This window comes from Pezoporus flaviventris, unplaced genomic scaffold (assembly GCF_033815535.1).
Source record: "Pezoporus flaviventris isolate CSIRO_AGI_PZ_B2104156 unplaced genomic scaffold, CSIRO_AGI_Pfla_v1 ptg000007l, whole genome shotgun sequence".
Lineage (NCBI taxonomy): Eukaryota > Metazoa > Chordata > Aves > Psittaciformes > Psittacidae > Pezoporus > Pezoporus flaviventris.
Window position 1 is genome coordinate 46,191,069 of NW_026892555.1, and position 18,196 is coordinate 46,209,264.

The 18,196-nt window shown below is 39.8% G+C and overlaps 1 protein-coding gene across 4 annotated transcripts in view; it reads left to right on the plus strand.

Annotated features, from left to right (window-relative positions):
* Positions 1-18,196, plus strand: part of CHST9 (carbohydrate sulfotransferase 9) — a 92,356-nt gene that overhangs the window by 66,867 nt on the left and 7,293 nt on the right. For 3 of the 4 annotated variants that reach the window (XM_061448604.1, XM_061448605.1, XM_061448607.1), the window contains one exon: positions 5,921-5,958. The exons of the other annotated variant lie outside the window; for it this stretch is intronic. In XM_061448604.1, coding sequence (XP_061304588.1) covers positions 5,921-5,958 — 38 coding nt within the window. The remainder of the gene's footprint in view (positions 1-5,920; positions 5,959-18,196) is intronic. 4 annotated transcript variants of the gene reach the window in all.

Here is an 18,196-nt window from a genome sequence, read left to right on the forward strand (position 1 = left end):
AGTGAGCATTGAATAGTGAGCTGTAAAAGAAAATTCAAACAAAATATTCTTGTTGTTAGATACAGGATAAATGCCAAATAGACATTGAAAATATACATGATGTTCAGCTGGAAACCATCCAAACCATGATATGTATCAATATTGTGTTAATGTTAAAGTTAAATACGCTGCCTGACATGTTTCCATTATCTCGAATCTGCTATCCTTAAAGAAAAAAGGTGTCAAATTTTGTTTTCCCTTTCCCCAGATATATAAAGCACAACCTTCTAGGAAAAAACTGGCAAACAAGCATGCCAACTAACTCTGTTAATGGAATCCTGGCAGTTCTGTCTCATTTGAAAATATCAATGCTGATGAGGCAGAGGGGAGGTAAAGCTTCAGATTTTTAAGCAACTTATATTCTAACATCTCCTTGACATAAGTTTGGTTATATAATGTTAGTCAGTGCAGGATTTGGTCCAGGAATGGATTTGGGTTACACCCCCACCTCCTTTTTACACACAACAGAATGAATGAATGAGTCCTATTAAGACTAATATTTCTTTGTCAGTCCTTTTTTTTTCCTTTGGGATTTCTTCTTGTTCTTTAGGTGAAAATTGAATGGTGTGTGTTAATCAACGCAAGACATTTGGCCACTTGAGCTTTCATAAATGTTTGGTTTCCCAGGGTCCTTTGAACGTCCAGGGAACAGTTCTCCATCCTTATTAGAGACTGACAATTAAAGGTCTGTTTTCATATCAGAAGTAATAACAAAAAATTAGCTAAGGAGACCTTGGAATGCTATGAGAGTTTCAGTGTTTTGAGATGGCCAACTTTCCTTCATTTGCTTCAATCAGTATCAACTTGTGTTTCTTATGTTTCCTACTGCCAGGGTGCCTTACTAGCTGGCATTGTGACAGCTGAGAAGGATTATGCAATACCGTGAAGATGTGATTAATGCATTTTAGGCCACTGTAATCATATTCAGTTGCATAATTATCACAGAGGTGCAAAAGTAAGCCAAACTAGATTTTGAAGGCAGTGCTATAAATGAGCAATTTCAGTTTTCTGAATTCCTTGTTAGAAGAAGGAGGAAATGCTACGCACTTCTGCAGGAGCTGTATTGCTTACAGATCTTGGAGATCCTGAGGATAATTTACAGGAAATGTATGATTTTGGCCTAAATATTTTAATCTTTGTGTGCCATGTTACAGGCTTTCATGGAAGATAATCTGTTACTGTCACACCTTCTCTGTTTTAAGTCTGAAAAGCAAATCTGAGTGTTTCTTCCTCAGGCTCTGGTACCATGGAAAATTGCTGCAAAAGTTTGTCATGAATGAGTGCTCTGGTTTCCTTCCACCTCTCAGAATCTGCTCTGGTAGATTAGGAAACCAGTAATGAAAGTGGGGTGGATCATAACTAAATAGGCTTCATACGTGTTTATTTAGGTCTGTAAAAAGAAAGTAACATCCAGAGCTGTTAGTGTTTCTGTCATAAACTGGGAAAACAAAATTAAACTGATACTAGAGTATCGAATTCCCTCTTCAAAACTGATTTCTTAGTAGTGCCATTCCCCCTTTCAGTTAAGTGACGTATGGCTGCTTCAGACTATACATATGGCTGTTTCAAAGCAATGCTGAGGGTCCCCTTTGCCCCTGGGATTCTCCCCACATTTTTTTGTCTGCTTGGAAACCCTTAGACTCTTGGGAACAAGGAGACAGAACCAGAATTTCTTTCCGTTCACCTCCTGCCTTGCTGCCATAACACAGATATTAGTAGGGCTATCTGAAGACTTTAGGAAACAAACTTTTATTCCAAAGCCTTCGTTTTATGGTTGCTTAAAGTATAAACTGGGATTTGATTTTAGGGAGAAAAAAGAAGAAAAAGAAATCCTTTGTTGCTAGGACTTACAGCAGTCATGTCACATAAATTGGCAGATCTGTGTATTTAGGGGATTTTACACTCTAATTAAATGCAGTAGTAGTGTTCAGCCTTTTGAAATTAAGCCTCTTTTTTTTGTTTTCTTCTGCTACATACTTAGGGAACAAACATGCTGTCAAAATCCTTAATGTATCCAACCATTTGAACATAAGAAACAGCATCAAGCTGTTATTTTTGCTGTTGGAGTGTACTCATATTTCCAATCTGAATGCTTTGTACCTGGTGATCTTAATTATATTTGAGCTGGAAGTAGTTTAACATTAAAAGGAATTACAGCAGATTAATCTGTAAACCTGCACAAATATCACATTCCTTTGTATGGAGGTAAGCAGGGCATAGTGTGCATAATTACATGTTGTTCTCCTGTAGGTTGTGTGCGTAAGGCTGAGAAGTCAGTGTTGCAGATCCTTATGGCAGCATTGGTTATGTCACACTCTTGTGTCTTGCAGTGGTCAGTTACATTAGAAAATATACATTATGACTCTCAATAACTTAATCTTCTTTATAATAAGAACAAGCAAGAAAAAAAATGAAAAAACCCAACTTGCCCTGGAAATAGGAGTTAGTATACTGCTTAGTGTATGGCAGTACAGAGAAATCTTTTAAAGAGTATTTGCTGTAAGTTTTTTCTTTCTAAAGTGATATATCTTGAGGTCACCCCAAGAAGGCCATTTATCTCAACCATCTTAACCATCCTTTAGACTTTTTGCAACTGGAGAGACAAGAGAAAATCACTAAAACTTGAGAGAGGTCTGTTTCTCCAGTCCTGATGCAAAAAAAATCATCAGTATCCAGTTGCATCAGTTTAGCCTCAGTTAAGAGTGGAAGGAGAACAGAGCCTCAGCAAATCAGAATCGTAGTTTGTACTGGTAAATACATCTTTTGACTCAAATTATCAGTAAAGTATACTTGTCTATAATTAAGGTCTTTTGATTTGCTTGCACTTTCAAGGCTGATCATATGGCACTGTTGAGCTCATTTAGGAACAGTTTTCCAGATGACAGAAAAAAAACAAGTTACTGGAGAAATACAAGATAAGAGCAAGCCATTCACATGCGGTCTGAGTTGCAGAAGATGTGTCTCTTGGACTATGCTACCTGCTGGGCAGCTTCCATATACATGTCTAGATGGCAGTAAATTTCCCAGGTAGTTTGATGCTTATGTATCCATTCATCTTGCATAAGCTGCTACCTCATTGCAGTGGCTCTGGAAAAAACGTTTGTAAATTTTAAATTTAGCATGTGTAGGTCTACTGGTAATGAAACTTCTGTCTCAAGAATTACCTGCATTTCATGAGACTAGTACAGGTGTTGTCTGTGGGAGTGACAGACGTGTTCTGACAGTTCTGGCTTTATCAGCATCCCATTGCCTCATGTCTTCTGAATTTGGAGCGCTCTCTCTTGAATCCCCATAGTGAATGCTGATGCATTCACTATGATTCACAAGCGAGCACAAGGTACCTAAAGAGAAATGACCTTCTCAAAACTGAGGGTGACATAAAAAAAAACCAAAAACAAAACAGAATAGTGACTAATCATTGCAAGAGAATTCTGGGAAATAAAATAATAAGAATTAAAAAAAAAGACAGGGCAAACAAAATTCTAGCTACTTTCAATGACAAAACTTTCTACTGCCCCACTGTTAGCCATCAGCTGGAAACTGAACCTGCTTTCAGCACTGTAGGTAGTAGTCATGTTTTTTCACTGCTTTTGTAGCTTTTGTCCTAAAACAAAAGTACAGTACACACCAGGACTTTCCAGGCTTCCCCATAAAATGGTGCCAATGTATTTCCACCTTAATTTGCAGCATCTCTTTTATTACAAACCTTGGTCTCTTCTGAGCACAGCTGCTGACTACGCCAAATTCACATAGTTGTTCTGTGATGAGGACAGGGATCATCTAGTGGATAAATGGAGAACACAGTATTCAATTTGCTGGTGACCTTAAATTTGATCTCTCTTCTGTCCTTAACAGCCTATTCAATCTCTGTCCTGTTTAACCGATGTCATCATTACTGGTATATCATACAGACACTTCTGCAACTGCCTTTTCCTTAATACTGTAGTATTTAAATCAGCAAAAGAAAGAACTAAGAGTGAACAAGGAAAGAACTACCATAAATTCTTCTTCACCTTTTCCTCAGCAGTGTCAGGAATGGCCACAAAGGTCTTTCCCAGTCTTCTGTTCATTTTCTATATTTATCTGAGGTAGAAACCACAAGTTTGATTGATAATGCAATTTGCATCTCAAGGCATCACTGGAAATACAATGGCATGAAAGGCTACTCTGGCAGAGCACACTTTTTCCCCAGGGCTGACTTTAGAAACTCATTGATGTCACTTCCTTCCTCAGTCAGCAAGTGAATTTTCACTAATTCTCAAGACCAGCTGTCCATGCTGTCAACAGAAAGTTATTAAAATTCCTTTAAAGTGAATCAAAATAGCCTAAAAACAAATGTACTGGGAAACAGGAAAGCATCAGTATTCAAAGTCCACAAACCTTTGAGCAAAATAGGGTTGATCTAACCAAAGATTTCAACACTGTGCTTTCCTGCTAACTTGTATATCATTAGACAATGCTAAAAACACATATTCCTTTAATCTTCTATTACCAACAATTTATCTGGTTAAAATAATAGTTAAAAGAATCAATTCTATTTCTCCCAAAGATGAAGTCAATGAAAAAGGAAATACATTTTAACAAGTATCCCCTAAATGATAATTTGGTGGGTTTGGGGTTTCTTTTAGCCAAAAACTCATGGGGTTTGTTGTGGGTTTTTTTTTCTATATTTAGCAAATAAAAGCACAACACAAACAGGCAGGAAATAATTATCACAAGAAACAATTTTATAATGTTATTATCTTTATTTGAATTATTTATAAAGCTTTCATTGAGAGGAGAAGTGTTCTCTGGGACAAGTAAGGAATATAATTTTACTTTAAACAGAGTCTTCATACTGTATTTTAACACTTAAAATATTTTCAACTCATCTTAAAAATTCTGTCTTGTGCCACAAGTATTTGAATGAAAAAATCCTGTTGAAATGGAGTATCGTTTCCAGTGCTGGAGGTGGCAGCCACCCATGCTGGGCAGGGTCCCCTGACAGTTAATAGTGATACTGACAGGTTGTAAAATGTGTCCTATCATTATTACTCAAAAAAAACTCTGGGTACATTAGTCTAGCTGGATAGGTTAAGTGTGAAATTCCTGACTTTCCCCAATACATGTGGATGATCTCCAGTAGCAAAGGGAGGGTAACTGATATCAGCTGCCCCTTTTGACTACTAGTGCATGGAAACAGTAAATGAGGCAAAATTACTATCTCTTTTGATCTAAAAAGAAAGAATAGGTTTGAGGTGTTGTTGCTGCTGGGGTCCTGATGGTTGTAGAAAAGCAATGTTCTGTCCAGGCTTTGAGCATGTCTTCAGGAGCACACTGAAGGACACTTCAAAGGGCAGTCAAAATAAGGAAGCAAGACCATAATTCAGCTTGCCACTTTGTGAATATTATCAGGATAGAATTTCTCCTTTGAGCCAGCTGGTGCCTAACCTCAGTCTTGACATAGGCATGTAATTTTATTTTAGGGTCATGGCAGAAGCTGCTTTTCTCCTCCAATGGTCAAAACCTGAGCTGGATGTTAAGTCTCTTAGGCACATATGCATGCAGCAGTACATCTCACAACACTGAGATAATTCATAGCACATATTTGAAATCTGTTGTCTTCATTTTGAATGTTGTAATTTCATATGAGACTCCAGGTTAGCAAGGTTGTCTACCTATCTTATTGTTCTTCTGAGCACATATCGATTAAGAGGGTCTTCTGTTTATGTGGATTTCCAGTTTAAAGTTTCAAGTCATTTGTACATGTTAAATTCTGTTTCTCAATTATAAGGGTTGATTTTATTTTATTTTTTTCCTGAACTCACTGTTTTTTGTTCTGTATGTACACAGTCATATTCAGTAAAATAAGTACAAAGTAATTATTTTCTTTTTCTTTCAGAGTCTGGAGAAAAACTGCAACAACAGATAATTAATCAGGTACTTTCATGCTTTTTGTTACTTAACTTTTCTTGCAGAAGAATTGTAGCAGTTAGAGGACTTCACAGGACATAATATTAATTATGTAGGTGTGCTAATGACCATGTATCAGACAAATGCTTGGCTCTGCAGATATGTTGAATTCATAAAAGCAGCCATCATTTTGATTTAAACCTCAGATTTGCCATTTAAGCAATTTAGTTCATCTACCTCTCCATGTGTTGATAGTGAGGACAAAGCCTAGAGGTAATTTGTTCATTGGTATCAAATTTTGTAGCACACAATTACGTTTTTTTCTTTTTTTTTTTAAGTATTATTTCTCCTGTTTGCTAGTATTCCTTTTAAAAAACCAAAAAGCTATCGGTACAAAATACTTGCACAATATATGTTAGCAGGGTCTTTCAGTGTTGCTTCGGTTTCAATTTCTGCCATGAATTTTCACTGAGGCTTCACTAAACTGTGACATTGGTTATGCAGGCATTTTCTGTCTTGTCTTTATTACTGTACTAGTTAGGAGTAATTATTTAGGAAAAAAAAACTTTCTATATTGCAATTTAACATTTCAGAATCAGGAAAAGGATACAGGAACTGTACTGAAAAAAAAAAAAAGATAAAAATTCCCTATCAGAAAGAGAGGAAAAAACCCAGAGTTTGCTTTCTAAAATTACATGCTTTTCTGGATTGAAAAGATCTGACTTGTACAGAAGCTTTGTGCTGCTTCTCATTCTTGGCTACTTGTCCTCTTACTGAATGCTGTTACCCAGATGGCCTATAAATGGGTATGTTGCTTCCAAGCTATAAATTGAGGCCTTGAGGTCTTTCCATTACTGTTATCTGTGAATTGATTATCTAGATGGAAGACTGACCCACCAGGTGACTGACCACCTAAAGCAGCCTGGTTTGGCTCTAACAGTGTTTCACTGCAATGGCAGAGCACATCGCAGGTGTCACTGTATCAGTTTCAGTGGCCTGAGCTGGCACCCCTGCTGACCAAGTGAGCCCTTGTGTGTCCAGAGGCTTATGAGAAGCTTGGTCCTGTAACACCAAATAATACCTAGAGTTGTTACAACCCTTCTTGAGAAATTGATGGGTGAGCATATTTAGCCCAGAATATGGCATTACAGAAGCAAAGGAAAATCTTTTTCTAAGTAAGTGTAGAAATAATTTGAAACTTAATGGAAGTTCTGTGCTTCAACTGAGAGTTTCTATCCCAAAGCAAGTCTAATTAACTTGTATAAATTAAACTGCATTTTAAAATTCACCTGAAATTCACCTTACAAAGCCACTTTTGGAAGTCTTTATTGGCCAGAAGGGGGGGCAGTTGTATTTTTAAAACACAACTTGAGGCTACATTGACAGGAAAGTGTATGGCTGATTGGAGACATAATTCTGCACATTTTCTGTGTGTCAAAATCAGCTCTGTGGATGACATTGCCCTTTTCTGAGGATGAGTGCACTGCGATAAAAAAAGACATTTGTCACAGTTACTAAAGGTGGATTAGGTGCCGTACCTTGTGTATCCAGTCTTGGTCTTTTCCTGCCACTTTTTCCATGCCACTGCCTTGCCCTTCTTGAATTGCTCGCCTGTTCTGTCTCTCTGTAGTTGACTGAAGAGCATCTCATTTTGAAGGAAAATGGCATTGTCTTGGTATATGGAGTGTGTATCTAAAGAAAGCTGTAAAAACTTGATTTGGTGACAAATGGTAGACATTCACTTCTAAATGGATACTAGAGAAGCTGGTGATGCTCCATTCCATACAAGTTCCTTTGGACTTCCAAGAAATGGAAGAATATTTCAAATTAGAAATCAATTTCATTTTCAAGTCTATAATTTAGGGCACAGTTGCAGAGGCACTGCATGTTTGATTTGTAGTAATACTACTTCAATAAAAAGATTTAAACTGGGGTTGATCCTAATGGAATATCTCACATAGAAGGATTCAGTTTATTTTCAATACTTGAAATATTATATGCAGGATAAGATACATATCTGGCTTAGGATCCTGTACTCCCCCTTAAGTCAGTGCAACAACACTGAGTTAAACTGGCTGCCAGAAACTTAAGTGAAGGGAGAAGTGGCTCTGCAGAAGATGAATGATGTTACAGCTTGACAGAAGAAGGAGTGCAAGGGGGCAAATAGCCGGAAATGTCTTGTTGAGAGATGAGTGAAACAGAGAGGGGAAGGGGATATGGTAAAGCTGCTTTCCTAGTGATTTCCAGCTAGGTAAACCCTCACTATCTGTGGGTATCTGGAACTTACCACATCCTCAAGACCACTGTTGTTTCTGCGTAAGGCTTAGCTCTTTCTAAAGCCTAAGCAAAGTTTGGTGAAATATGACATAGATAAAATACTAAGGTAGCATCTACTTCCAGAAACCTTTGACTACAGTTACCATCTTGACTAGCTCTTTTTTTTTTTTTTTTTTGATCATAAGGCATTTGCTGATTTTTCTTAAGCACCTTATCATTTATATATATATGTATGCATGTTTGTTTAACAGCACCAGTCATTTACCACTCTACCTGAGTAAAGACATCCAGAAATGGTATGCACTGTGCTTTTTAATACCTGTTTTTAACGACCTTTGCAACTTCAGGGTAAATACTGGAATCGATGTACAGTGTGAGTAGCTGTGGCATGTTACGTACTGCTAAGGAAAATGCAAGGAAACAAGAACTTTGTGCTTCTGTTTCGTACTCTTGACTATAAAACATGTTACAGACCACCAATCAAAATGCATCTGAAGGCAATCCTTTCTGTTTCATCTTTACCACTCAGGTTTGTCTGTGTTGTGGTCTTAATGTATACTCCTATGTGTGGTTTTGCCCAGTGCCTCTCTGAACTTATGAAGGACTAACAAGAATACTTGCATTTAAAAGTTAAAAGATGATTGCACAGTCAGACTTTTGAGTTAAAGTCCCATCTGTGTTTCAGCTCAGGCTTGAGCCTGTCCCTTGCACAGTGAATCTGCCAGTTGGGTCAGGATGCTGGTGAGAGCATTCCACAGCATCTGCCTTACTGTTCTGTCCCTGAGGAGCTCTTTCCTCAAGGCAGACTCTCTTGCTGTGGCATATGCATCTCTTTTTTAGTCTTTTAACATCTGTCAGGGAGCATTTCCCTTTCTACACATGAGGTTGAGGGAACAGTAACACAGAAAGAGCTGTAACGAAGGAATGTACTTGCTAGAGCTATTGGACCAGAGATAGAAACATAGAATCATAGAATAGTTAGGGTTAGAAAGGACCTTAAGATCATCTAGTTCCAACCCCCCTGCCATGGGCAGGGACACCTTATGCTAAATCATATCACCCAAGGCCTCGTCCAACCTGGTCTTGAACACTGCCAGGGATGGAGCATTCACAGCCTCCCTGGGCAACCCATTCCAGTGCCTCACCACCCTAACAGGAAAGAATTTCCTTCTTATATACAACCTAAACTTCCCCTGTTTAAGTTTTAACCCATTACCCCTTGTCCTATCACTACAGTCCCTAATGAAGAGTCCTTCTCCAGCATCCCTATAGGCCCCCTTCAGATACTGGAAGGCTGCTATGAGGTCTCCACACAGCCTTCTCTTCTCCAGGCTGAACAGCCCCAACTTCCTCAGCCTATCTTCATACGGGAGGTGCTCCAGTCCCCTGATCATCCTCGTGGCCCTTCTCTGGACTTGTTCCAACAGTTCCATGTCCTTTTTATGTTGAGGACACCAGAACTGCACACAATACTCCAGGTGAGGTCTCACAAGAGCAGAGTAGAGGGGCAGGATCACCTCCTTCGACCTGCTGGTCACGCTCCTTTTGATGCAGCCCAGGATACGGTTGGCTTTCTGGGCTGCAAGCGCACACGGCCAGCCCATGTTCATTTTCTCATCAACCAACACCCCCAAGTCCTTCTCTGCAGGGCTGCTCTGAATCTCTTCTCTGCCCAACCTGTAGCTGTGCCTGGGATTGCTCTGACCCAGGTGTAGGACCTTGCACTTGGCATGGTTAAACTTCATGAGGTTGGCATCAGCCCACCTCACAAGTGTGTCAAGGTCCCTCTGGATGGCATTCCTTCCGTCCAGCGTATCAACTGAACCACACAGCTTGGTGTCATCAGCAAACTTGCTGAGGGTGCACTCAATCCCACTGTCCATGTCAGCAATGAAGATGTTAAACAAGACCGGTCCCAACACCGATCCCTGAGGGACACCACTTGTTACTGGTCTCCAGCCGGACATTGAGCCATTGACCACAACTCTTTGTGTGCGCCCATCCAGCCAGTTCTTTATCCACCGAGTGGTCCATCCATCAAATTGATGTCTCCCCAATTTAGAGACAAGGATGTCGTGTAGGACAGTGTCGAACGCTTTACACAAGTCCAGGTAGATGACATCAACTGCTCTACCCCTGTCCATCAGTTCTGTAGCCCCATCATAGAAGGCCACCAAATTGGTCAGGCAGGATTTCCCCTTAGTGAAGCCATGCTGGCTGTCACCAAGCACCTTGTTGGTTTTCATGTGCCTTAGCATGCCTTCCAGGAGAATCTGCTCCAAGATTTTGCCAGGCACAGAGGTGAGACTGACTGGTCTGTAATTCCCCAGGTCATCCATTTTCCCCTTCTTGAAATTGGGGGTTATATTTCCCTTTTTCCAGTCATGGGGAACTTCACCTGACTGCCATGATTTCTCAAATATGATGGCCAGCAGCTTCACAGCTTCATTTCAGATAACTCTGATGTACTGTCAGTATGTACACACCTTCTGCCAAAGTAAAGAAATGAAAGAAAACTCAAAAATCTATTAATTGACAATGTAGGTTTGTTAAACAGACCATGTTCGGGAATGACTTATGACCTGAAGGATGCTTGAAGTATGCATGTGGTGTAATAAACCTATACTAATATAAGCAAAAATTAGCCAGTTCAGCCCAAACTCTTTGGTTTTCCTTGTGCATTGCTGTAGTTTACTTCAGTAGTCTCCTCTATCCCCTTCACCCTCTCACATCACCTAGCCAGGGAAAGTTCAATCAATGTATGCCAGCTTCTAAGTGCTGCTAGCTTGAGTAGCACTGAATACTTACTTAGCCTTTACCCTCTTGGCCACTGCTTGTCTCCCCTCATGTTCAACAGTGTTTAAATTGATATTGTTCAGTTTTTAACAGCAGCCATATGTATGCACTGCAGAGCCTGTTTCCAGCTCTCCACCCATAGTGATGGTTAACCATGTGCTATATACTTTATTGCATACACTCCCTTCACCACTCCATGTACTTCTCTCCCTCTTTTTGCTTCTCCTTCTGTACAAGCCTCACTAAGCTACAAGGCCAGATTACCAGCAGAGCAGCCTCCTTTCTGCACTTTATGGAGGTGGGTGTTCAGCATATTGTACACCAGGATCTCATCCTCTCTGATGCTCCATTTCTCTCTGCCAAGCAGGGTAGGAGCTGCTGCTTCCAAGAGATTCTGGAAAACTTAGTCTATAATTGCTTGTAAACCACTAAAGTAGTAAGTGATACAGAAATCCAAAGTAGTAATTGTAATAGAGGCTTGAGATGAATTCAAATAAGAATAGCACTTTCGTTTGGGAACCTTTGGAAGGAAACCGTTTCTCAGGCTGTATAGACAGGAATATACATGCGGTATGTGAAGATAAAAATATCTTCAGCTTTATGAATAATGATTCTTCTTATGAAAAAAAAAAAAAAAAATCCCAAACCCAAACATTGTAGCATTCAACAGACTGGATGCTCAAGTATTAAAAAAAATAGTGTGATGTTCAAGCAATGAAAGGCAGTATGGGCGGAGAAGCTGGGTTGCAATCCTGATTTTCAGATTTCCGAGTGTCCCTTTGTCCTGGGTTCAGCAGTAGCAGTCATTTTTCTCCTTCTTAGTAGCTGGTGCAGTGCTGCGTTTTTGACTTTCAGCCTGGGAACAACACTGATAACACCTATTTTTTTAGTTGGTGCCCAGTAATGTTTACTCTGACCAAGGACTTTGTGAGTCTCATGCTCTGCCAGGGAGGAGGAGAAGACGGGAAGAAGCAGAGACAGGACACCTGACCCAAACTAACCAAAGAGGTATTCCATACCACAGCACGTCATGCCCACTATATAAACTGGGGGCAGTTACCCGGAAGGGTTAGATCACTGCTCGGTCGGGCTGGGTATCGGTCAGCGGCTGGTGAGCAGTTGTATTCTCTCCCCTTGTTATTTTCATTATCACTATTATCATTGGTGGCAGCAGCAGTGGTTTGTGTTATACCTTAGTTACTGGACTGTTTCTATCTTGGCCCATGGGAGTTACATTCTTTTGATTCTCCTCCCCATCGCTCCGGGAGCTGGTGGGGAGTGAGTGAGTGGGCTGTGTGTTTTTTTTCTGGGTTACCAACTGAGCTTAAACCACGACACCCTTCTTACTCTGTAAAATGGCAAGGGTTTTCTACCAGTGTTAATCAGAACTTAGGAGTCACAATATTCACATGGGATAGGCAATTATCATCTTTCTTTGTTTTCCAGACATGGGAAAACTGAAGTGTGAAGGTCAAAGGAGTTGCTCGGAGTTACAAAACCAAACACTGGTTCTGGCTGGTGCACCTACCCTTAACCATGGCACCGTTCTTTCTCATTATTCCTCTGCTTCAAGGGGGCTGGTGCTTTAACTAGTTAGTGTTTGGATGGCACACTGATCATGTGTAGCACTGCTTTCAGATTAATATATACCCACTGTACAAAAACACTGCTACAGAATAAACTAGGGTATTTTCTTTTATCTATGATAAATATGAGATAGCTACTATCAGTGAAAACAGGGTATGCTGCCTTTAAATCAGTGTGAGGAGGGAGTGTGCAGTGGATAATCCCCTTTCTAAATTCACTGCCTGTTTCATCTTACAGTAATTTATGAACACAATCAATTCTCAAGTATTAATTAAAAAATATATAACACATTTATTAGTTTAAAATGTATGAATACAGGCAAACAGATTTGAGATATTTGCCAATCTAGAGTGCATTATACATTTCTGTTTGGTTTTTATTTACCAATAAAGTCATCTAATTTGAATTAAATGCTAATTGTGATTGGGGGAAAAATGCTTTGAGACCTCTAGAGATCTTACTGTCTCTTCCAAAGCAATTTTTGGGAAATTGAATTCTTCACGCCTGAATGTACATTAATATTCTTCAGCTGAACCTAGTTTCATTTGAAACTTTTCTTAATATTTCTAAAAGAGCAAGATGTCTTGTTTATGTGAGAAGATAAGTGTGTTTACCTGCAGACAAGATAGAAATGGATTCTGTTTATCAGCAAAAACTCCCTGTGGATCTTACCACAGCCACTAATGCGAGAAATACTGCCATGTATGCAGAAGCACAGCATTACATTACAGGCCTGTCTTCTCAAAAGGGATGGTGGGTTTTGTGGAGAAGTACAGTTGTTTATTATCTTCATCTTTACATTTCACTAGCTGTAAATGCCCCAGTGCCCTAGGGAGACCTGTCTAGTCATGCTGCTGGGCCATCTCCCTCTCAATCCTCCTACAGTAACATTTGAAGCCGGAGTAAATTTTAGCCAACTTTGCTGCAGTTATGAGAGAAGAGCTCAGCCCACAGCTGCCAGTTGGGTATGGTCAGGAACTGGAAGTGCTAGCTAGGGAGAGATGGATGTGGAAATGTGATTGAAACTCCATCAAAACTAGACTACCACTTGTAAGAACACTGTTGAACAGCTCGTTTGTGGCTTGATGTTTGCAGCTGATGTAGCTCTTTTAAAGTAATTGAGGAAAGGATTTAGTACCGGACTCAAAACCTTCTGGGCTTAGAATCACATTGTTTCCCTGTATAACACATGATTTGTGCTATGTTTTATTCCGAATATCTTAATAGGCATTCAAGCCCCACATTTGGCTACTCAGTAAATCAGCAAAGCAACTATTTAAGTAATTATACCTTCATTGTAGTTCATGGGAGTCAAGTTTGGAAAGAAAGTGAAGTACCTAAGTTCAACTCGAGTCCTCTGCTCCTTCAACACCTCCCAAAGGAGTCAGCTGAGCCTCATAGGCTTGTTCCTTTGTGGGTACAGGTATGCCCCAGTGTTGGCAGGACCGATCCAACCCAAGTATTTCTTACCTCAGTGTGGTGAAAAACCACAAATGGCCATCTCACTGGGGAAGTTCACACCTGCCAGATTGGACCATGTGAGTACAAGTGTGCTGGGTGGTTTTCTTAACACGGTATTGGGTGCCTCTGAAAACTACATCAGTGATTCCCTGAAGTAGGAACATCCAGATTTGTTTTCTTTCTGTACCCAAGCAGATTTAAACCTACAGTTTCTACTACCTGTAATATTCATCCTATATCCCTCCTGTATGTAAAAGTGAACTAGAGAGAGAGGCTCATGTGATATTTGGTGATTACAGCACTCCCTGGAGGATGGGAGCCAGGGTTTCAGTACCAGCATGCAGCCTTAGTTAACCTTCAGGGTCTATTACCAGCAAGTAGATCACCCTCCCAGGAAAGATGTGTCTATTCACACAGATAGGGCAATGGGGACCATATTTTCCTTGTGCAGGGTTGGTGTTGATCAGCAACTGCCAAGTCATGGTCCCTAATACCTCTGAATAAAAAAAATGTTGTCATCTAGCCTCAGGCTTCATCCCTTGTCTTTGGAGCAGAAAATAGATATTGTTTAAAATATGAAATGTAATAAAAAATTAATGCCTGGTTTGAGTTGTGAACATGCAAAAGGCATTATCTATTTTCTTCTTCATAAAATGACTGTGTATATGAATTACCATATACTTGGAAGTAAGAATTTTAAGAATTTTATTTGTCCATAGAGGGAACTTTTTAGGTTATTTGACTTGCTTCTGTACTTTAAGTTATGAAAAAGTACGCATGTTAACATTGTTTAATATAGTCAAATAAGAGACTGATATGTAATATACAAATTACCTGAAAGTGTCAGCTTCTGATTAAAATACCTTGTATACATATAGTAAACCTACTAGTCAGTGGAACCCAAGAGTCTTTTTCAAATATTATTCTTCATAAAATGAGTATTGCATGCTTAGTTTGAGTCCATTTTGAATTTCAGGTTGTTTAAGCTGCTTTGCTCTGACATTGTTCCGTATAGAAATGAGTGAATACTGATGAAGATTTATGGCCACTGACTGCAGTGCCTGATTTAGGTTTATTAGCAGAGTATACACAGAGGAGGAAGACTGAGCTCAGAATTAAATGTTGTTTAAATATACTGGTTTACCTGTGCCAAAAATGAGCGTGACTGCATGGGAAGGAGGTTGGGCTAAATATTGCCAACTGTTAAGTGGTCTGTGATCTGAAAGTTGCCTTCTATTAACAGTGCATCTTAGCTACTGTCGTAGTTTAAACCCAGTCAGGTAACTCGTTCACTCACTCCCCCCCTTTCTTTCCCTCCCCCTACTCCCAGAGGGATGGAGAGGAGAATCGAAAAGAATGCAACTCCCACGGGTTGAGATAAGAACAGTTTAGTAACTAAGGTATAACACAGATCACTACTGCTACCACCAATAATAACAATGATAAAGGAAATAACAAGGGAAGAGAATACAACACCTCAGCACCAACCGACCGATAACTTGCTCCCCCAGCCTGACCAAGCTCCGACCGATACCTTCTCCAACCCTGCAGTCTCCCAGCCCTTCCGGCTAACTCCCAGTTACATCCTGGGCATGACGTGCTGTGGTATGGAATACCTCTTTGGTCAGTTTGGGTCAGGTGTCCTGTCTCTGCTTCCTCCTGGCTTCCCCTCCTCCCTGGCAGAGCATGAGGCTCACAAAGTCCTTGGCCAAACCAAAACATCACTATCAGTTCTGTTCCCAGGCCAAAAGTCAAAACACAGCACTGCACCAGCTACCAAGAAGGAGAAAAATGACTGATACTGCTGAACCCAGGACAGCTACACATCTAGAGACATGCACTCTATGCAAACTGGCAGTAGGCTCTGCCCAGACACAGGCTGCCCAGGCTGCAATGTCTCTGTGCTCAAGCTTGTATTGCAACAAACCAGCGCCTTGAAACTGTTGTCCAAAAGCTAGAGAAACAGCATGAGCATTGTACTACCTAGCAGCCAATTTATCATTGCCATTGATTGACCTTGACAATGACTTCTTTATTAGTAATAAGGAGGTGGGGTGCTTGTTTTTATTTTCAATACTTAGTTGCAGTTGTCTTGGTGAATCTTTAATCTGTCACACAATCTTACGTGTTACTTAGTTTCCGATAATAATAGCATCTTTATTGATACTTTTTCTATTAAGCATGCCTTGATCTTTCTTATCCTTCCCATTCTGAGCATGTTTTGGAGAAACCAAATGTTTTGACTGTGCAGGCAGAAACAGGAGGGAGTTAATTACAGATTTGAACAAGAATTGGCAAGTAAAATTAGAGATTAATTTCCTTCCTCCAAGTTGATGACCATATGAATCAGCTTATGGCAGTGGCTTATGCAGGCTGTCTTGCCTCATTAGCATGGGTGGCTTTGTGCTTTCTGTAGATGAAGGCAGGGGGCAGGGAGAGGAGAATAGCCCTGCACAAAGCTAATGTTTTTTTTTCCCTAACTTGGTTAGCAATTTTAGAGATGCTTGGTACAAGTGCATGTGTTTTGGGGATACATATTTTATAGGAAAATGTGGTGTCTGTTGCAGTAAGGCTTTGCTTGTCAGGACTGATGGCTCCACACAAAATATTTCTAGATCTTAATCCAGAGGAAAGGTAAGCTTGCTGCTTTTTTATGGTTTGAGAACTTTAGAGGCAAAAAGAATGGTGAAAGTTCAAAGCACAGTTGTTTCATTCTTCCTCTTCCATAATGAAATTCTGTATCCACCACAAGGTATCTCTGACAGAAGTACCTCCACCGAACTTGCAGCATTCATAAGGAATACATATGTCAGCTCTGGTTTATGAGGAATGTAGCAGTGGTGATTTGCCATGAATAAATTAGATAAGCCAAATATTCATTACTCCACTGGGAGGTGAGAGGTTAGTGGTGCCTGTCTCTGGAGTAGCTCTTTTAAGCGCAAGTGATGAATCAAGAGGTTTATCTCTACTACACAGAAGGTGAAGCACATCATCAGCAAATATTTCCTGTTACTTATGGCCAGCCTGGATATTCTGTCCATTGAGAGCTCCTGTAGGGATTTGTTTAGCTCACCAGTGTTACACTATACAACTGCTATGGTATGAGAAAGCTGTGAGCTCCAGGCTTCACTGGCTTGCTGAAGATAGGAGTCATGCAAACTTTTCATTGTATTTCAACTACATATCAGTTCTGAGCCATCTGCCATAATCGTGGACCTCTGCTGAAGAAATCCTTCTAACTGTGCCCAAATATGTGTATAACTTAATATTTTAAGCAAATAAAGTTTAGACTGGAGCTATATGTCACCTTTTCAAAGTCTCACATGTACCTACAATCCAAGTAAGACTTGTGTTAGTTTTATAGCCCTCAAGTATTCAAGATACCTTCATCTGAATACCAAAATTAAGAGACTGATCAATACCAAATCAGAGAGTGAATTGGAAAATGAACCTTGTCTCTGAAAAACCTTTGTCTGTTTTCTACAGATAAATCCTAGATAAACTAATAAATTTGAAATTATATGGTCATTATAATACAATCCTCACATAAGAAGCATCTTAAAGAATTACATTTATACTGTGAAATAAAGTATCTAATGCCTTCAGTTCCTGCTGAACTTTAGCACTGCTGAACCCATCTAGTACCAAAGGACTGGGATGTAAGTAAAGATAAAATATACTTCAAGCATGTATTTCAAACTCCTGTCATTTCATCACTGGGGGTCCTGTGCTTCTCATGGATAAGTTTCTTAGAGTATGTACTGCAGAACACCTACCTGAATTGGTCAGAAAATGCAAATGCTTTGTCCTTCTAAATAATTGTTTTTCGTAAGTTTCATCTGGAAAAAAAAATAGAAGATCAACCTGTTGTTGTCTTAACAAATGAAGCTTATATCATCTTTGGATATCCATGTGTTTGCAGAGCACCCATATTAGTTATTTAGTATAATACTGCTGTAGAGGGTCCTGAGGGTACTTAATCCTGCGAGAGATAAGTGCAAGCCACAGCAAAAAGTAGAGTACAGTAGGCTGCCAGATGATTCATGCAGTTGCTTCTAAGAAGCATTTTAGAGGACTCTTTCAGGAAGCATGTTTGAGGACAGAAGAAATACTAGCTAGATATCAAAAACCAAACTATACATTA